Genomic DNA, 21804 nt, shown 5'->3' on the forward strand with positions numbered 1-21804 from the left:
AACATGGCTATCAACCTGTATCTGATCTTTAAGTAACCTCTGTTCATGCACCCATGTAATTCATTTTCCTGTTTTTGTAATTTCTTCATGTACATTTTGTCTTCTGCATAACGCCAATTTTACTATATCTTTTCACATCTAAAATATCAAACACGACGACTTCTAGCTTGGTGTCATGGAGGATTGATGTGCTTCTCAATAGAGGAGCAGACCAGAGCCTCTGTTTTGGGCAGAGAAGGTGATTTCAACACCTGCTGCCTACATCTTCTAGGCAAGGAGATGGCCAAGACATGCTTATAAAATTCTGAGGGGATTTACTTTGGCTGATGAGGTATCCCAATGGGGTTCCTTTTTGGCTTTGAAGAGTCCTCGGAGAAGAATTGCATTCCAAGAATTTAAAATTGTTTTGCATACCTGCGGCTGGGCAGCCCCTCCGAAACAGAACAGAACTGCAGATCAACAGGACGTCACAGGAAGTGGCGTCACTGAAGCAATGCGAGACTTCTCAATTGAAGCAAAACGAGACTTCGTGACAAGAAAGGAAAAAAGCGGCCATTAAGAGAAGGCAAAATTGCCAGCCTCCTAGCCCTCTCTAGGACTATAATCATAGAGAAACATCGGTGGCCACTGAAAAAAAGTCAAAAGTTTAAAGATTTTTAAAAAGACAACAGGACTTTAAAAATTAGCAGAGCCGGCGAATATCATCATTAGAAGTCTAAATTTACTGGACTATATGTTTTGAACTAATTTTGGAGCCTTTTAGAAGAAAAAGGAAATTATTTTTAAAAAGGGACAGAAAAGCTGCAGGTGCCATTTTGGAGAAAATAAAATTAATATCTCAACCTAGGAGCATCAAGGAATGGCAATTTTTGGCTCAATGGAAAGGGCATGCTTCAAGCTATAAGACTGTGTAATTAAAAACTGATTTGGTGAGGTCAACTTTAAAGGCTATTTTTACAATGGGAAACCACAAACCAGGAGAAAAGCAGATCCATACGAGGGCTAGGACACTGGAGGAAGTGAAAAGGTCTAAAATGCAAGACCAAATGTTTTCCATGGAGGCAAGGTTGGTGAAGGTGATAAAAGAGTCAATAACTGAATGTAAGAAGGGATTAAAAAAAGATATAGAAGTGCTCAGAAAAGATTCCCAAGCAGTGTTAAAGAAAATGCAGGAGGTTGAAGAAAAGGTGAAAGACCATGACGTGAGAATCAATACAGTGGACTCCACTATTAAAAAAATGCAGGAGAAAGCAGTACTACAAGATTGCAAACTAATGGAAAACCAGATACGTCTGAGAGGGGTGCCTGAATCTGAGGCGACTGATTTAAGGACATATATAATAAAAACCATTGCTGAATTTTTGGGAGATGACCCTGATGAAACCAGTTATTTTTATGACTATATCTACAGGGTTAACTCAGATTATGCAAGGAGAAATAAACTACCAAGGGATGTGGTAGTGAAATTTGTGACAAGAGATTTGGTGGACACGATTCTAAGCAAACAACTTGAGAAAAAACTGGAGGTGGACGGCAGTAGTGTAAGAATTATGAAAGAATTGCCAAGGAAAGTTATAAGTGACAGAAAATTGTATAGAAAACTGACTGACAAGTTGAGAGAAAGTGAAATGAGATACAGATGGATACTTCCAGAGGGTTTGGGTTTTGAATACAAAGGGAAGAAATTTATCATCACAAGTACGCAAGGCATGACGAAATTTTTGGAGGAGCATAAAGAATTTGGGGTTACAGATTAAAATCAGAAAATTATGATGGATTACAAATTAATATCTTGGAATGTAAACGGCCTTAATTCACCACAAAAAAGAATTTTCATTGGATTGAGAAGCAAAAATGTAAAGAAAAAGGGAGAATAAAATTATTAATAAAATTATTTCGGGAGGCAAGGAAATTGTTGACCAGGAAGGAATTAAAAGAGAATTTTATAAATATTATGCCAAGTTGTTTAAAGGTCATGTGGTGAAGAAAAAGATTGATGCATACTTGCAGAAAATTAATGTAAATCCCTTAACTGAAAATATGGAGAAGGTACTATATGAACCAATTGGAAAGGAGGAAGTAGGGGCGGCAATTAAATCAATTAAATTGGGAATAGCACCTAGTCCAGATGGTTTCACAGCAAAATTTTATAAAGACCTCATGGAGGCTCTACTATCAAAACTTCAGAAGTTGATGAATACTATAAGAAAAGATGGGAAAATACCAAATACTTGGAAAGAAGCAGTAATTTTGTTGATACCGAAAGAAGACAGAGATGCCACGAATGTAAAAAATTACAGACCAATTTCATTACTTAACAATGATTATAAAATATATGCTAGAATATTAGCAGAACGCCTGAAGCAGCATTTGAATAATTTTATTAAAAAGAGCAAGCAGGATTTCTTCGCAGGAGGCAAATTAGAGATAACATCAGAACGGTGATAGACATTATTGAATATTATGAGAAACATCCTGAAAAAGAAGTAGCGCTATTTTTTGCGGATGCAGAGAAAGCATTTGTTAATGTGCATTGGGACTTTATGTTTGCAGTGATGGAGAGAATGACATTGGGTGAAGATTTTATAAGAATGGTGAAGGCGATTTATACTGAACAACAAGCAAGACTCTGTATAAATGCAGACTTGACAGAAAAAATTATAATCAGTAAAGGAATGAGACAAGGTTGCCCTCTATCTCCATTGATATTTATAATGACTTCAGAGGTATTGCTTATGCGAATCCAAGAAGACAAGGAGATAGAGGGACTGAAATTGAAAGGTTTTTCCTATAAGTACAGAGCGTTTGCTGATGATGTAAAGTTTATAAATGAAAATCCAACTCAAGTTACACCATTGCTGCTTCATAAGATACAAGAATATGGTGAGCTGGCAGACTTCTATATAAATAAAGAAAAGTCAAAACTTTTGTGTAAAAACATGTAAAAGAATTAACAGGAAGAACTACAAAGCTTAACAGAATGTGAAGTGACTTCTAAAGTAAAGTATTTAGGTATAAAAATAACAACAAAAACTATTGACATATAAAAACAACTATGAGAAGCTCTGGCGGAAAATTGATGGAGATTTGTTAAAATGGAATAAGTTGAACTTGTCTATACTGGGCAGAATTTCGGCAATTAAAATGAATGTGTTACCAAGAATTATGTTCTTGTTTCAAACAATTCCAATAGTGAAGGATGACAAACAATTTAATAAATGGCAAAGGAAACTTTCAGAATTTATATGGGCTGGCAAGAAACCAAGAATTAAAATGAAAATATTGACCGATGCAAAAGGAAGGGGAGGCTTCCAATTGCCAGATTTAAAATTATACCATGATGCAACTTGCTTGGTGTGGATCAAGGAATGGATAACGCTATTAAATAGAAAGTTATTAACAACAGAAGGCCATGGAAATGTTTTTGGTTGGCTTGCATATCTGTGTTATGGGAAAAGTAAGATGGATGGCTTTTTCTTACATCATTATATAAGAAGTAATTTGTTAAAAACCTGGTTGAAATACAAAAGATATGGGGATGAGAGGAAACCGCTTTGGATTGTGCCAACAGAAATAATAAAGTTATACTCAGATATTAATGAAGAGAAATGGCTTTCATATAAACAACTGTTAAAAATACACGGCGGTAAGGTGGAATTAAAATTGGCGGAAGAATTGGAATATAAGTATAATTGATTTCAATTGCAACAAATTAAAAGTTTAATTGAACAAGATATTAGAAATGATGGAGTAAGACAAGAACAAACAGAACTGGAGAGACTGCTGTTTGGCAATAATGAAAAATTGATTTCAAGAATTTATAAACTATTATTGAAATGGTCTACAGATAATTAAGTGGTTAAATCTCAAATGATAAAATGGGCGATAAATATAAATAAAGAAATACAGATGGAACAATGGGAGTACTTATGGAAGAACTCTATGAAGATTATCGACATGTAATAATATTAAAGAAAACTGTTTTAAAATGCTTTATAGGTGGTACATGACTCCTAAGAAACTGTCAAAAATGAACAATCAGGTTCCTGATAGATGTTGGAAATGTAAAAAACATGAAGGATCTTTCTACCACATGTGGTGGACTTGTGAAATGGCAAAACAATTTTGGCAAATGATTCAGCAAGAGATTGCAAAGATTCTGGATTACAACATAAAGAAGGCACCAGAAATCTTTTTGTTGGGATTACAAATGGAAAGTTTTCCGAAACAAGATAGAACGTTACTTTGGTACATGCTTTCAGCTGCACAGACATTATATGCGCAGATGTGGAAGCAAGACAAAATACCAGAAAAGTGGCACTGGATTATGAAAATTATGCATTGGAGTGAAATGGACAAGTTTACAAGAATCTTAAAAGAAAATGATATAGAAAAGTTTAAAAATGAGTGGGGAAAATTTCAGAAGTATGTTGAAAAACAATGGAAGGTGAAAGGACATTTGGTGATTTTTGATAATAGTTAAATGCTAGGGGAGATGTAAATGGACTATAGTTAAAAAATGTGACTATGGGATTATACCCTTTCTTTTTTTTCCAACCTGTTTTGATAAGGATTATAGTTGAAGTGAGACCATGGAAATATATATTTCTTCAATTTTATTTTTATAACAAGGATTGAGGACTAAAGGATTATAACGAAGATGGATAATAATCATAGCAAATGGTTTTTTCCTTATCTTTATTTTACTATAGTTATAAGATTTTTTATGAAGATTCTTAAAATGTTAAAACTACCTTTTATCTCTTGTTAGTATTTCAAGTAAAATGCACCGATGGATGTCACAAAAAGGGGGGGAGGGAGGTGGAAAAGGTGATGCAATCCATTGGTACTAAATTTTTAATAATAGTTGAATAAAAATATAATATGTTGCAAAATAATAAAAATTGTTTTACAAAAAAAAATCTAACACAACAATTCCTTTAATGATATGTCATTCTTAACAGATTGCAGGAATGAGGCAACTTTAGAAATAGGGGTTTTCACCAAATAAATGTGTAGTCCTGTGTACGAGGGCATTGCTGAAGCCAACAGATTTCCAAAAAGATCTGGAGAATTCGCAAATTTATACAGTGGCTGGTGAAGACCTAGAATTCCAGACTCCATAGAGCAATAAAGAGAGTTGGCACAGAGTGGTAAAGCTGCAGTACTGCAATCCGAAGCTCTGCTCACGACCTTAGTTTGATCCCAGCGAAAGCTGGGTTCAGGTAGCTGGCTCCAGGTTGACTCAGCCTTCCATCCTTCCGAGGTCAGTAAAATGAGTACCCAGCTTGCTGGGGGGAAAGTGTAGGTGACTGGGGAAGGCAATGGCAAACCACCCAGTAAAAAGTCTGCCATGAAAACGTCGTGATGCGACGTCACCCTAGAGTCAGTAATGACTGGTGCTTGCACCTTTTTTACCCCAAAGGCTATGAACAGTAAATTCTATGTTTTACTGCTGAACTAGAAATATTTAACAGATCAGGAAGATACACTGATCAACGCTTGCTGAAAATTATGGCCAAATCTGGAACATTAGTGTCTGTTTTCAGAATACCTATGACCTGCATGGCCCAGGCTAGCCCAATCCCGTCAGATCTCAGAAGCTAAGCAGAGTTGGTGCTTGTTAGTATTTGGATGGAGACCACCAAAGAATTCCAAGGCCTCTATGCAAATGAAGGCAATGGCAAACCACTCCTGTTAGTCTCTTGCCTTAGAAACCCCAGTAGGGGGTTGCCATAAGTCAGCAATTATTTGACAACACTTTATACACTCACAATACAATACTTGAAGAAATGGAAAACAATATGAAAATCCCATGCAGTTTTTGTTCCTTGAAAAGGCTTCTGCAGAATGGAAATATTCTTGAAAGAGTTTTGTGGATCTATATAACTAGAGTAATGGGAACATATAAATATTTAAAATGTATAGGAGAAATAAGTTAACCTAACAAATAAAATAATAATTATAATTTACCCTAAAAATGAACATCAAGATTGGGCTAATTTTTTATATTGTTTTGACTGGCTGTTTGTTTTTCTTTACGCACTGAGGATTTTCCTTCGGCACACATTAATATGTCATTCTTTTTTTTTTTAACCTGACAAAATGGCAAGCCTCAGTTGCTGTTTGCAGGTTACGAAATTCATCTGCACTCTGGATTTTCCACCCAATCTGTAATACTCCTGCTTTGTCTTACATATCGCAACTAAGTTTTTTAATTTTTCAGTATTCACAAGCCATCACCAGCAAAGAGATTAAATTGCTGCTGGCATGATGAACCATTTACCTGTCCCCGTCAAGCAGTAAGAGCCCCAGAGGGTAAACAGCAACTGGTAGGGAGGGTGCACTGCATTGGCTAGAATTTATCTAGACAGGTTGCAAGAGATCCCTATTTGGGTCTCTCTGTGTCTTTGGTGTTATTTAAAAGTAGGCACAGGAAGTCTTTGGTTTGGATTAGGGCTATGAAGAAAAGCATTCCATTTATTTCCTAGACAGAAATTCCCTAATTGCTGTTACCTAGTCTTTTTTTACATATACCCACAAGAGCTATTATCATCTGCTTTAGGAGGCAATTTCTGTGCTGTAACAACACAAGAGGTAGAATTTAACCCCTCCTCTGCCTTTGCAGCACAGCTCCAAACCAACTGCAGCTCCATGGATGCTTTTAAGGAAATTTAAATACATCTGGAGATCCAACTCTGGATCTCTCATGTCTCTTCTAGTTAAGCCCTAATAACATGAACTGTGTGCCAGAAAATTCCCAGCTAATTCCCAGCTAATCAACTTCAGTCCCTTATGTGCAAGATAGGGAAAATGCTAGCCTTCCTTACAGACCAGGAACAATTTTTGTGAATATACATGGTGTGCTTCAAACACCTGAAATACGCTATGTAAACAAATAGTTTGTTTGAAGTGAGAACATGAATTGAAGCACAAAGAATCACTAAAAGAATACTATCAGTCCGCATAACAAAAGGAGAAGCTCTTCTGTTCCAGGTACACCCTAGCATGGTATTTCTCCTCATGCCAAGTACACAGTGAAGTATACCAGGGATAATATGTCACATCCTCTTACTTGTTGTGTCTCTGTCTATGGTTACGATGACAACTCTGGTTTAGGAAATTGTAAGTTATATAACCATCCCTACCAGCAGGTGGTGCTGTTTCACAGCTGAGTGTATGCCTTGGTTCTATATATTGATTCCAGTTAGGCATTTTTTTGAGCAGGAATGTGCAGGAATGCAAAACTGCCCCATGACGCAGAGTGGTAAAGCTGAAGTACTGCAGTCCAAGCTTTCTGCTCATGACCTGAGTTCAATCCTGGCAGAAGCTGGGTTCAGGTAGCTGGCTCAAGGTTGACTCAGCCTTCCATCCTTTCAAGGTCAGTAAAATGAGTACTCAGGTTGCTTGGGGGGGAAATGTAGATGACTGGAGAAGGCAATGGCAAACCACCCCCTAAAAAGTCTGCCACAATGTCACCACAGAGTCAGAAACGACTGGTGCTTGCACAGGGGACTACCCTTCACCTTTTTATGTGCAGGAATACCGTTCCAGCTGGCTTGACTTCAGGGGGTGTGGCCTAATATGCAAATGAGTTCTTCCTGGGCTTTTTCTCCCAAAAAAGCCGTGTGAAACAATGGTGACATCAGGGGTGTGTGGCCTAATATACAAATGAGTTCCTGCTGGACTTCTTCCACCACGAAAGCCCTGATTCTAGTTACTGATTTTTAAAGATCTCTGCTAGAGATCAGTTGGGAATCTTTGATTAAAGTTGGTTTCTTAAACAAGTGCATTACATACAAAATTCTTGGAGTTTTGATAGAGGGAGTGCTCTGCAGAGATGAACACACACATGGAAAGGAAAGGTCCCCTGTGCAAGCACCAGTCGTTTCCGACTCTGGGGTGACGTTGCTCTCACGACGTTTTCACAGCAGACTTCTTATGGGGTGGTTTGCCATTGCCTTCCCCAGTCATCTACACTTTCCCCTCAGCAAGCTGGGTACTCATTTTACCGACCTCGGAAGGATGGAAGGCTGAGTCAACTTTGAGTCAGCTACCTGAAAACCCAGCTTCCACTGGGGATCGAATTCAGGTCATGAGCAGAACTTAAGACTGCAGTACTGCAGCTTTAACACTCTGTGCCACGGGGCTCTAACACACACATGAAGCTGCCCTATATTGAATCAATCCATCAAAATCAATATTGCCTACTCAGACTGGCAGGGGCTCTCAGGGTCTCGGGCTGAGGGCTTTCATATCACCTACTACATGATTCTTAATGGAGACGCTTGAGATTGAATCTGGGACCTTCTGAAGAAGCCCTTTCAGTACGCCACAGGCCCTCCCGTAAATGTGATGCATAGAGTCTGTCCTCCAAAACTGCCAAAGAACTGGTCCCTGTGTAGACTGAAGATTCTGAGAGAGCTCCAGGCCCCACCTACAGGCTGGCAACCATATCTCTTCCCTCTTCCTCCTTGCCCTCTCAAATGCTGTTTCAAGAAGCTGGGAGGAAATTGAAAGGATAAAAGATGACCATGAGGTGCCAATTTCTACTTTTAAAATCAGCTCTCCCTTTAGTAGCATTTTAACTATCTGTTTCTACAAATGTGTAAAGAAATAATCAGCTCAGTCCTAATCATGCATAAATAGGCATGTTAAAAGACTTAGGAAAAAATGTCCTTTCCATGTAACTGTGGTTTAATGTTGGGAAAAGACAGCTTTTCATGAGTTGTACGTAAATAACATAACCATTAAGTTCCTAATAATCGTGGCAGAGCAGTTTTTAAACTAAATCTTGGGGGAAAGCCGACAGATGAAATGTCTCTGGTTCGGGAGGACTCGTCTCAAAGAGATGAAGGGTTAGCTGCTATTTTTCTACCGGGTAACGGACCAGAGTTGTCCACTGTGAAGGTGACAAACAGTATGGACTATCTGCCAGAGTCTCGAGGCGGCAGGAGGAAGGTGGCGGGCCTAGCTTGCCTGGCAAATTATAGATGTTTGTATGCAAATGCTAGAAGTGTTCGAAGTAAAATTGGTGAATTGGAATGTTTAGTGTTGAGAGAAAACCTAGACATTGTGGGAATTTCAGAAACTTGGTGGAATGAGGAGAATCAGTGGGACACGGTGAATCCTGGATATAAGCTATATCGTGGGTTCTGGTTCGGGGCCCCGAGGGTGCCACTTCGACCCACCCGGATCTCGACGGATAAGACTGCAATGGAAAACAGGGTGTATTTTACTAAACAGTTTGGGCAAGTCCAATTCAACAGTCACTTTATTGATCACCCGTTTGATCTTGAAGGGGCCGAGGAACCGGTAGGCTAGCTTCCGAGATGTCTGGGGAAGCGGAAGATTCTTGGTTGACAAAAACACAGTCTCTCCAACCTTGAAATCCCACCCCGGGCTGTGCTTTTTGTCGAATTGGGCTTTATAGTCTCTTTTGGCCTCTTCCAGGTTCTCCTGGATGACTTTCCAGGAGCTCTCTAATGATTTCCACCATTGCTGGCATTCTGGCGAGATAGGGGGGGTGCTTCCGCCCGGGAGCGTTGGGAAAGGCTTCCCCTCGTACCCGTGCACAGCCTGGAACGGGGAGACTTTTATTGAACCAAGCAGGCTGTTGTTGTAGCTGTATTCGGCAAAGGGTAACAGCTCTACCCAGTTGTTTTGCTGAAAGTTCACATAGCACCGGAGGTACTGCTCCAGAAGCCCGTTCACCCGCTCACTCTGCCCGTCCATCTGCGGGTGGTAGGCAGAGCTTAGTCCCTGTTCCATTCCCAGTAATTTGCAGAACTCCCGCCAGAAGTTGGCAACGAACTGTGGCCCGCGGTCACTAATGACCTTATCGGGGAACGAGTGGATCCGGGCCACGTGCACGAAGAACAGATGGGCTAACTCTTTGGCGGTGGGGAGTTTTTTGCAGGGGATGAAATGGGCTTGCTTCGAAAATGTGTCCACCACTATGAGAATCACTGTCCGCCCTTTTGAGGGTGGTAGCTCCACGATAAAATCCATGGAAATCACCGACCAGGGTCGCTCTGCCGAGGGAAGCGGTTGGAGCAGCCCGGGCACCTTCCCTCCCCTCCGTTTGGCCATTAAACAAGTTGGACACGTTTGCACAAATTCAGAAATGTCTTTTTTCATGTGGGGCCACCAGAACTGCCTGTGCACCATGTGTAGGGTTTTCACATAGCCATAGTGGCCGGCCAGTTTGCTGGTGTGGCAGTGTTGTAGCACTTCCACCCGGAGTGATTTCGGGACGTAAAGTTTCCCATCATGGAACCAGAACCCCCCGTCCCCTTTTACCAACCCCTCCGGGCGGTCATTCCCTTCCGCCTCCGCCTCCGAGATCAACTTGCTCCCCCCCCCACGGGGTGCTCGGGGGCTTTGCCGTCTGTGAACGGGTTTGGACTGCGCCCGCCACTGCCTCAGGGGGGATGAGAGAGTCTATGACTTCCTCGCGTTCACTATCGTGCTGCGGGAGCCGAGAGAGCGCGTCGGCTAGAAAATTCTTCGACCCTGGTATGTGACGGAGGGTGAAGTCAAATTTGGCGAAGAACCCGGCCCACCGTATTTGCTTGCCGGTCAGTTTCCGGCGCCCTGTGAGCGCTTCTAGGTTTTTGTGGTCAGTCCAGATCTCGAAGGGAACCCTAGCCCCCTCCAACCACGATCGCCATGTTTTCAGGGCGAAGGTGACGGTGTAGGCTTCCTTGTCCCACACCGACCAGTTCCTTTGCTCGCCTGTAGGCGCAGGGTCTTAGGCAGCCCCCCTCGTCCTTCTGCATCAGTATGGCTCCTACGGCCGTGTCGGAGGCGTCGCATTGGACCACGAAGGGCTTGAGCTCATTCGGGTGCACTATCACGGGTTCGCTCGTGAAGAGCCGCTTTAAGGTCTCAAACGCTTCTTGGCACTGGCTAGTCCAGTGGAGTTTCGCCCCAGGTTTTTTCGCTTCGGGCCCCCTCCCCTTGGTCTGCAATAGGTTGGTGAGGGGCAGGGCCACCTTGGCGAACCCCTGAATGAACGTTCTGTAGAAATTTGTGAACCCGAGAAATGATTGGAGCTGTCTACGTGTCCTCGGGGGTTCCCACTCTAACACTGCTTGGATTTTAGCCGGATCCATGGCTAAGCCCTTCCCGGACACTCGGAAGCCTAGGTAGTCTAATTCTTCCTTGTGGAACTCACATTTGGACAATTTGGCGTATAGTTTGTTCTCATAAAGGGTGGTTAGTACCTCCCGGACCAGTTTGACATGGGAGGGCATGTCTTTCGAGTAAATAATGATGTCATCCAGGTACACCACCACCCCCTTGTACAGGTACTTCCGGAGGACCTCATTGATAAAGTTCATAAAGACCCCGGGGGCCCCTTGCAGCCCAAACGGCATTACTAGATACTCAAACTGTCCCATCGGCGTGTTGAACGCCGTCTTCCATTCATCCCCCTCCTTGATCCTGACTCTAAAGTAGGCGTCCCGTAAGTCTAACTTGGTGAAAATGGATCCCTCCGAGACGCTGCTCAACAAGTCTTTGATGAGGGGGATGGGGTAGGCATTGGACATCGAAATCCCGTTTATCCCGCGAAAATCTGTGCAAAGCCTAAGACTTCCATCCTTTTTCTTGCGGAATAGGACGGGGGCCGCATGGGGGGCCGTTGCTGGGCGGATGAACCCCCGACGGAGGTTTTTGTCGAGGAACTTTCGCAATTCCTCCTTTTCCGCCCAGCCCATTGAATACAACTTGGCTTTTGGAAGCAGCTGCCCTGGGATGAGCTCTATGGCGCAGTCAGTGGCCCGATGGGGTGGTAGCTCATCCGCTTCAATTTCGCTAAAAGCCCCTTTTAGGTCTCGATACTCCCTCGGGATCGTTCTCACTTCCTCTATGGTCACGCATATTTTTTCATTTTTGGGGGGGGCTGGGGTCCCCAGGACTCTCGCCATAGGTGGGAGGTGCACCGCCGATCCAGGAAGTCAATAGTGTGCTCCCCCCACTGAATGTCCGGCTGGTGCCTTGCTAGCCACCCCACTCCTAGCACAATGTCAAATGAGCAGGAAGGCGCAATCACAAATACTTCTGGGTCCCAATGGTCCTCTACCCCCATGAGTATCTCCTGCGTTCTGTCGATGCAGGGTTCCCCCTTCATTCGTGTCCCGTCCATCTGCTCAAATTCGAGGGGCCGGGGTAGGCGCTCGCGCCCAATTCCTAACATGTCCACAAACCGCGGGGTGATTAGCTCCCGCGTGCACCCAGAGTCTATGAGTGCTCGGGCATGTACAAAGTGCTTTAATTCCACATTTAATAAAGTCAGTGGGATGAACATCAGTTCCCCCGAGATTCTCACCCGTAATGGTGCCGCTTTCTCCGGGACCTGCCGCTGGGCACCTTCTAGTACAGGTCGTCCTCGTTTCCCGACGGCTCGGCCTCCCAGGTATCGTCCCCAAGCTCTTCCAGCATTATAGAATCCTCGTCAAGCACCATCGACAGAGCGGTGCTGCTGTGGCTCGACTCCTTCGGCTTGCTGGGCTTCTTGGTGCCACCGCTTGGCCCTTTCGTGGCGGGGGTGCTGGATCTCGCCCGGTCCGGGCAGTTGGCGGCCAGGTGGTTCGGGTCCCCGCACTGGTAGCACTTGCGGGGCCCCGGAGTGATCTTGGGGCTCACCCCCCCTCCTGCTTTCTTGGGCTCCACTTTCGCAGCCGGCCGCCCGTCTCGGCTGGAGCGCGGTTGGAGTCCCTGGCGTTGGATCGCCACTTCCTTCATGTTGTTTTCGATCTCCCCCGCCAGCTGGATCCAGCCCACCAAGGTGTCGGGGCAGACCTGCCCCAGCGCCCGGTCCAGGATGCCCGGGTTAAGCCCTTTCTTGTACGCCCGGATCTTCATGGCCTCGCTCCAGCCCCTTATTTTGCGGCTGTGGTTCCGGAACTCTAGGGAGTACTCTCGGATCGACTTCCTCCCTTGGCGCAGCCCCTCGAGGGCTGCTATGGCCACGGTCTCCCTTAGGGGGTCTTCGAATTGGGACAGGAGGGCTTGCAGGAACCCCACCACGGTGGCCACTTCCAGCCCGTTCGCCTCGAAGAGGGTCACGTACCAAAGTTGGGCTTCCCCCTCCAACTTCGACCCCAGGTAGGCCACGCGGCTGCGTTCGCCGTGGAAGGACACCCCCCAGTAGTGCATGTAGCTGTTGGCCTGGATGATGAAGTACTCTACTTTGTCTGGGCTGCCGTCGAACGTGACGAGAAGCTCCCGGGTCTTTACCCGGGGTGCCGGGGCTTGGGGGGCGCCCGGCGCCGCGGGCGCTCCCGGTGCAGCCGGAGCCACCGGTGCCACTGGGATGACTGGCGCGGTGGGCTGCTGCGGGATCGGGGCCGCCGCCCCGCCGGCGCCCGCGATAGCGCGGTCCACTTGCTTCTGCACCTCTTTTAGTATCAGAGTCATGGTGAGGTTCATCTCCCGGCGGAGGTCACAGCCCAGGATCTCGACCTCCCATCGGAGTTCGTCCATGGTGGCGGCTTTCAGGGAGGAGGCTCGCGATTCCTCGTCTTCACCATCTCGGGAGTCGCAGCTGTCTCTCCTCCGGCGTGGCCCCGGGCCTTCCTCGGGCTCCCCCCTTCCTCGGGGTCCGTCCGCTGGCTCGGGCGAGCCGGGTGGTGCATCCGGGTCCCCGGGGTTGCGGAGGAGGTTGGCGTGGCGTTGCACGGCCTCTTCCATCAGGGTAGTGGAGGTGCGGTGCTTCCACTTCTGCGGGGTGATGAAGAGCACTTGGCTGCTCACCTTCCGTGGCTTGCGTTTCTCGGTAACGTACCAAGCCGGGGACCCTGGCAGCTCTGGTATGCAGGGCTCTCGGTCGTCCGGTGCCTCTGTAGCCATTCGCTAGAAGTAACTTTCGCCGATAAGCCCCTTGTTAGGGTTCACTTTCAAAATGTCAGCGTAGTGTTCATTGAGATTCCAAAACAAAAGAACTCTTTCTTCAGAAATAAGTTTCTTTATTGGATACACAATGTTTCTACTGGAGAAGACCATTGAAAGTGATAACATACATTGGATGGGTACTATCATATGTTGGGGGTACATCAAAGGCAGGGCCCTTTAAATCACTTCTTAAAACAAAAGTTGCTTTCTCCCTCAGAGGTGTTTGATTCACACGCTTGCTATCTGTCTTTCCTGAGTCTACCCACACTCCCCCTTTCACTTGGCGGCCTTGCCTGGCCTGGCCTGGGAAACGGCGCGGTGTCTGTGTTCTGCCAGCCGTTTATTACCCCTGGCGCCCAAGGCCTCCCTCCCTCTGACATACCTTGCATTCTACTACAGGGCAAAAAGGTTAGTCTTAAACAAATAAACAGTATAGGCAATATGGTTAGTATCGATAGGAAGCGATTGAACACAAGCTGACAGTTGGCCTGATCCAACATGGCTTCTCTTATGTTCTTATGTTCTATTAAAAGCTGAGAGTCCTAGGGCTGCCAGATCCAGGGTGGGTAACTCCTGATTTGGTGGCAGAGTCTGGGGAGGACAGGTCATCAGTGGGGTGTGATGCTATATATTCTACCCTCCATTTTCTCTAGGGTCACTGATCTCTGTAGTCTGCAGACAAGCTGTAATTCCAGGGGATCCCCTGGCCTCACCTGGATGCTGGCATCACTAGCCAAGACATTTTTTTTCTTCAGGCAGCTGACAACTCTATAGTGATACATGGCTTTTGATCTAATAAGGATCCAATTGGTCAAATTTTAACACAGAAACATAACTCTTTGCATTATTTAAAAGAAATTATAGTAATAGTTCTCTCTTTTCATATTTGTGAGCAAACAGTAGAAAACTAATGCAACTTTACCACATTCATGTACTGCCATCTCCTGGATATTGTAAGAAACTAAGTGTAATATGAAAACACTCCCTAATTTCATTACCTGGGGAAAGGAAAAGTCCCCTGTGCAAGCACCAGTCGTTTCCGACTCTGGGGTGACACTGCTTTCACAACGTTTTCACGGCAGACTTTTTATGGGGTGGCTTGCCATTGCCTTCCCCAGTCATCTACTTTCCCCCCAGCAAGCTGGGTAATTTTACCGACCTCGGAAGTATGGAAGGCTGAGTCAACCTCGAGTCGGCTACCTGAAAACCCAGCTTCTGCCAGGGATCGAACTCAGGTCGTGAGCAGAGCTTAGGACTGCAGTACTGCAGCTTTAACACTCTGTGCCACGGGGCTCCTTCATTACCTAGACAGTTCCACAATTCTAAGGGGCAAGCTAGATGCAACCTGACACAACCCAGCTAATTTCCTCAAAGCCACATAGTTGCTGCAAGGACTGTCATTTTTAAAATTAGCAGAATACTAGGGTTGCCAATTCTGGGTTTGGAAATACCTGGAAATTTTGGAGAGTGGAGGAAAGGAGAGAGTTTGAGGAAAGGCAGGTCCTCAGTGAGGTATAATACCATAGAGTTCTCCCTCCAAAGCAGCCATTTCCTCCAGTGGAATTTATTTCTGTTGCCTGAAGATCAATTCTACTTCCATGAAATCTCCAGGACTCTCCTGGAGGTTGGCAACCCTAGCAGGAACCCAATTTAGCTTGGAATTGCACTATGGAGTGAGGCACTTGCCTCCACCCATGTTGTTTTCCTGAGCTGAAACAGCCCCAGGGGGAGTTATTTCCACCTTTTCGCAATTGCACATAGACATAATACTGCAATACTTAAATAGAGATGAAACAGCCCTTGAAGTATCATGTGTAGTTTGGCACTAAGCCCTTTGACTTCCATGAACTTTGAAGGGTATTAGTCTGCTGAGGACAGTATTGTATGTTTAGGCTTCTAATAAAATTCTAGTCTTAGGGTTGATTCTCACTTGACTTTTATACTAAGGTACATATGAATGTAAAAGATTCCCTAGCAGCTCATTAAAGCATCTCTGGTACCTTGGAAAATGACCACCTGAGAGCTCAGAAATCCACAGTCAATGTCGGTGGGCTAGGACGGTGGACCATTGATCTAACGCCATGTAAATCACCTACCCTGAATGGCCTGAACAGCCCACTTGTTTGGTATAAGAATGAAAAGCAATAGATATTTTCCTGTCCTAAAGTTGGAAAATCTTAGGCTATAACATGGTTTGAAACAACAGTGGGCAAAGGGAATTTTAAAAAGCAAGTATGGTTGGAACAGGAATGGAGACAGAGTTTTCTGAGTACAATGGGAGTCAAATTATGAGCAACTCTATAGTTACAGAGATAGTCACAAGATGACAGGAGCTTCCATTGAAATTTCATTCTGCTCTGTATACTATTAATCTGCCTCAGGAATAATCATTCTCCTCAACCAGCACTCAATTTATGTCACATCATTCTGTTTCAGGGACTAGATTCTACTTTGAACATATAACTGCCCTGCTTTCTATGTTGCATCTTATGTTCTACATTATTTTCTCCCACAGGGTCATTGCTCCAGAATATGACATGATTAACCTATGCCCTTGAAAAAGTAGCTACTTCTAGTCAAGTACCACTGGTAGTGAAGGGTATCATAATTTGCTGATGACAGCTAGCTCTATATTTCTATGACTAGGCCTCCAGAAGCAGTTGTCTCTGCACCAGGACAGGCTGCATCTGAATCCATCCAAGATTAATGATACAGGTTCACGCGACAGATATTCTGCGTAATACTACACTGCCTGCCCTCAGTGTAGTATTTATTAGAACCCATTTACTATAGGGGCTCTGTTGAATGTAGCTCTTGTTTGCAATGTAGGCAGGGGTGGTGGCCAAAAATAGTTTATTCGAACTTTTATTTTAGCACAACCATTAGCTCTTAGCCTAAAATCAGCTGAATTAGTTTTACTGATTCATGGTACAGCAACCTTAAGACCAGACTACTGTAGCATGCTCTACCTGCAATGGCCCTTGAAGACAACTCAGAGACTTCAACTGGTTTAAAAATGCAGCAGCTTGATTATATGCAACAAGCCTCATTCTGCACATATTCCATCTATTTTAAGAGGAATTTAAAATGCTAGCTCTTACCTTTAATTTTTAATGTTAATTTTTTACTCTTTATCTATGGACTAATAGACTTACTAGAACAGTTGCTGTCTAGTCTCCAGTTTTCTGTGTTCCCCCTCCAGCGGAATGGCCTTTCTGAATTGGAAAGTGTGTAAGGCAGAACTGTTTAGGCCAGGGGTCCCCAATGCAGTGCCCATGGGCACCAAGCAGCCCACCAACACCTTTTGTGGCACCAAGTGTTTGTAGAAAGTGGGTGGGGTCAGGCAGGGCTTTTGGCCAGCAAGGGTTTGAATGGCCACTGGAGATTTTTTAAAACCTTGGTTTGGCAACAGCTAGCTATTGCAATAATTTTGCGGCTGGTTCCATCTCTTGCGTCAAGCATTTTGTGGCTGCTGCACCCACCCTGCCATGTCAGAATCCCAAAGATGTCCACAGGCTCAAAAAGGCCCTGGTTTAGGTATTTAAAAACTTGCTAGCAGAATTTACAGTTTTTTTAAGTTTCATAATGGATGGCCTTTAAATATCAGTTAGTCCTTTTGAATACTTCGTTGAAGAAAGGTGGGTTCAAAATGCATTAAAATAATCCATAGTGGACATTATTGCTAGAGTGTGTCTACAGCTGATTCACGGGTGCATATTCATTGCTATTACTTCACCAAATGAATGGCGTATTGAATATCTAACATGATACCACAGAACATTTTCAAACCTTCTCAGAAACATTTCAATGCAGCATCGGTTCACACATTCAACAACAAATCATCATGTGCTGATTTGATTTGATTTATTGGATTGGTATCCTGCCCTCCCCGCTGATGCAGGCTCGGGGCAGCTCACAATACTAATAACTAAGTGATAAAAACCGGTCACTTGTTATCACATATGATGGTCCAAGTCTATATTTCAGTACATGGACCACACACAGCACAGGCAGTGGTGATCATAATGGCGAGGGGTAAAGAGGAGAGTGGGGCAGATTTCCAGTCTCTTCAACTGTACTGCCCTTCATGGCATGTTTAAAACTATCAAGCTCGGACCACTGGAGGGAAGCAGCTGCATCTTACAGACAGGCCCATAGCTACAGAGGGGCCCAGGGGGAGAAAGGCCCCACAAACCTGCTTCACCTTTCTGGCACCTCCACTATAGCTTGCTGCTCTCCTGCCAGCTTCCCCGCACTCATCCCGGCTTCCCCACTCTTGTCCCGGCTTCCTTGCACTCGTCTCGGCTCCCCCAAACTCATCCTTTCATTCATGTCAGCTTCCCTACACTCTTTGGCTTCTCCGGACTCGTGCCTCCTTGTTCTGCCTTCCCAGAGTGCCATGATGCACATCTTCCCCCCACCAGCAGAGACAGTATCCAAATTTAGCTCCGTCTGAATGTACCTCAAGTGGTCCTCGAGTGGTCCCCTGCCCCCCCCCCCAACAAAAATTGCATCTGTGAGCCCTGCCAATCTTAAAATTCTGGCTAAGGCTTTGCTTACAGACCAGCTTGAGTCCACACAAAACGTATCTCGACAGGGCCATAGCCAGAATTTGGAAGGTGGGGGGGATTTACATTTTTGCACAGCACTGATGCCAAGCCCAGTGCCCCAATGACCTTTCCTCTAGTGGCTCCCTCCCTGCCTACCTCTCTCTCTTGCCACCGCCTTCCCCTCTCCCCCCAACCAACTTGCTTCCAGGCTGGGAGCAGAAGCAGCCACCAGGCCCTTTAACTTGCGTGGGGGGCTGGGGACTGCTTCTGCTGCCGGCCCACGCGCTGTTTTAGTGGCAGGGAACAGAGGGCTGTGGGGAGCTCACCACCACTCTCTCTTCCCCAACAGAAAAATAACGTGCTGGACGGCAGCAGAAGAAGCCCCCGTGCGAGTTAAGGGCCCGCAAAAAAGTTGATCAACGGGTCCTGTAAGTAGCAGAGGGGCTGAGGGCTGCTTCTGCTGACAGGAGAAGCTCTAGGATGAATAGGCCCTAGGCAAGCGACCGCCACACTCCGATCGCCCCCAGCTGCTATCAAGGTGCTCTGCTCGCTCCACACTACCACCACCCGCTCCGCGCTCTGCTTGCCCACCACTGCGGCGCTCCTTCTCCTCCCCCCACTCGCTGTGACTGCTGCCGGCCCCCGCGCTGCTTTAGTGGCAGGGAACGGAGAGCTAAAGCAAGCTCGCCACCAACCTCTCTTCCCCATCAGTAACATAACGTGCGGGCTGGCAGCAGAAGCAGCCTCCCGCGCGAGTTAAGGGCCTGCAAAACAGCTGATCCACAGGCCCTTTAAGTAGCGGAGGGGCACTGGGGGCTGCTTCTGCTTGCTCACCTCCCGCCATGCTCGGTTTGCCTGCCACCACCGCGCTCCCCTGCTCGCCGCAACTGCTGCCAGCCCATGCACTGTTTTAGTGGCAGGGAATGGAGGGCTGCGGTGGCCTCACCTCTGCACTCTCTTTCCTACCAGTAAAATTACACACAGGCCAGCAGCAGAAGCAGGCCCCTGTGCAAGTTACAGCTGATCCACAGGCCCTTTAAGTAGTGGGGGGGGGGGGGGGGGCTGGAGGCTGTTTCTGCTGCCAGGAGTGGCTCTAGGGCGAATAGGCCCTAGGCACACACACACACACCCCGCGCCTCCTGCCACCACACTCCGCCCACCCCCCACTGCCATACTCCGCTCCATTGCCCCCCATGGTGCTCTGCTCCCCCGCTTGCCGCCCCTCCTCCCCCCCTCACTGCGACTGCTGCTGGCCCAGGCGCTGTTTTAGTGGCAGGGAAGGGAGGGCTGTGACAAGCTCACCACCACCCTCTCTTCCCCATCAGTAAAATAACGCACGGGCTGGCAGCAGAAGCAGGCCCCCATGCAAGTTAAGGCCCTGCGAAACAGCTGATCCACAGGTCCTTTAAGGGGGGGGGGCTGGGGGCAGTTTCTGCTGCCAGGAGCGACTCTAGTGCGAATAGGCCCTAGGCAGGCAACCCCCCCCCGCCTTCCAGCCATCGAACTCTGCTCACCCCCAGCTGCCACTGCAGCGCTCTGCTTGCTCACCTCCCACCACACTCAGCTTGCCTGCCACCACCGCGCTCCCCTGCCACCACGCTCCCCTGTTCACCACCCCTCCTTCCCTCGCTCACCACGACTGCTGCCAGCCCATGCACTGTTTTAGTGGTAGGGAACGAAGGGCTGTGGTGACCTCACCTCAACACGCTCCTCCCCACCAGTAAAATTACACACAGGCCAACACCAGAAGCAGGCCCCTGTGCAAGTTAAGGGCCCGTGAAACAGCTGATCCATGGGCCCTTTAAGTAGTGGGGGGGGGGCTGAGAGCTGCTTCTGCTGCCAGGAGTGGCTCTAGGGCGAACAGGCCCTAGGCTGGCGACTCCCCCCACCCATGCCTTCTGCCACCGCACTCTGCCCACCCCCAGCTGCCATGCCCCCCCCCCGTGGTAATCTGCTCCCCCACTTGCTGCCCCTCCTCCCCCCGCTCGCTGCAACTGCTGCTGGCCCAGGCACTGTTTTAGTAGCAGGGAAGGGAGGGCTGTGGCGAGCTCACCACCACCCTCTCTTCCCCACCAGTAAAATAACGCACGGGCTGGCAGCAGAAGCAGCCCCCCATGCAAGTTAAGGGCCTGCGAAACAGCTGATCCACGGGCCCTTTAAGTATTGGGGGGGGAGGCTGGGGGCTGTTTCTGCTGCCAGGAGCGACTCTAGGGTGAACAGGCGCTAGGCAGGCAACCTCCCCCCCCCGCACCCCCGCCCCGCCTCTGCAGTGCTCAGCTTGCTTGCCCCCGCCGTGCTTTGCTCCCCCTGCTCGTCACGACTGCTGCTGGCCTGCGCGTTGTTTTAGTGGCAGGGAAGGGAGGGCTGTGGGAGCTCACCGCCACCCTCTCTTCCCCACCAGTAAAATAACACATGGGCCGTCAGCAGAACCAGCACCAGTTAAAGGGCCCACGGATCAGCTGATCGACAGGCCCTTTAACTCAGGACAGGCTGGGACTTTATCCCCCCCCCCGCCCCCCCCAAGCAACCTCTCCACTGTCCTTGAGCTATGGCAGAGGCCCCAGAATCAGGGGGCCTCTTCCAGAAGTAAAAGGGCTGCGTCCTCACAGGCCCCCCCCCGTAGCCTGTGTCTCGAGTGCAATTCCCTTTACGCAACAGGACTAGCAGCAGGAACACAACACCTGCAAGCCCACAGCTCTTCCTGACAGCACTCAGGAAATCTGCATGTACTGAATTTCTGCCCTGCCATGCAAGCTCTCAGCACAGAGAAGTTGTGCCCTCCATAAACCAGACAATCCCTCCCGCTGTGGCCGGAAGGAAAGCTAAAGGTGGGGGAGGGGGCTTCTAGCTAGCAAGAGAGATGGAGAGAGAGAGAAGGGCGAGAGAGGAAGTGGAGGCTCTGCCGGTACCTGCGCAGGCAGTGCTCGCACACGCCTCCCAGGCGCTTCTTGGTGACGGTGTAGGCGAAAGGTTCTGCGCGATACAGCAACTCCCCGGCCTTCGCGTGTTTGGAGAGGCGCAGACCGTTGCCTTTGCCTGGACTGGCAAACTTCTCCATGTCCGCTTTGACGGAGCTAAAGGCTAAGCAGCGAGGCCGCAGGAACATAGCCCCTTCCCGCCTCTGACACCACGTGATGGCGTCCTCGTTACTACGGGAACCATTTTGACTAAGGGCAGATAGAGTCGGCCTTAAGATACTGACGTTCTGCTGCACCAACCTACAAAAATTACGATCTTTAGCACTTTTTTCTTTTTTAAAAAACATACCTTTTCGCTTGTTGGCTGAAACAACGGTACCTCCTGGATTTCCAGTTCAAGAGCCATGAGAAAAAAAATGAAATCCCCGGAGATACCT

The 21804-nt window shown here is 47.1% G+C and overlaps 1 protein-coding gene across 1 annotated transcript in view; it reads right to left on the reverse strand.

Annotated features, from left to right (window-relative positions):
- Positions 1–21560, reverse strand: part of SMYD3 (SET and MYND domain containing 3) — a 706638-nt gene extending 685078 nt beyond the window's left edge. Inside the window, exon 1 of the mRNA XM_060243806.1 lies at positions 21359–21560. Coding sequence (XP_060099789.1) covers positions 21359–21555 — 197 coding nt within the window. The 5' untranslated portion in view covers positions 21556–21560. The remainder of the gene's footprint in view (positions 1–21358) is intronic.
- Between the last annotated feature and the right edge of the window lie 244 nt (positions 21561–21804).

This window comes from Heteronotia binoei, chromosome 1, assembly GCF_032191835.1.
Source record: "Heteronotia binoei isolate CCM8104 ecotype False Entrance Well chromosome 1, APGP_CSIRO_Hbin_v1, whole genome shotgun sequence".
NCBI lineage: Eukaryota > Metazoa > Chordata > Lepidosauria > Squamata > Gekkonidae > Heteronotia > Heteronotia binoei.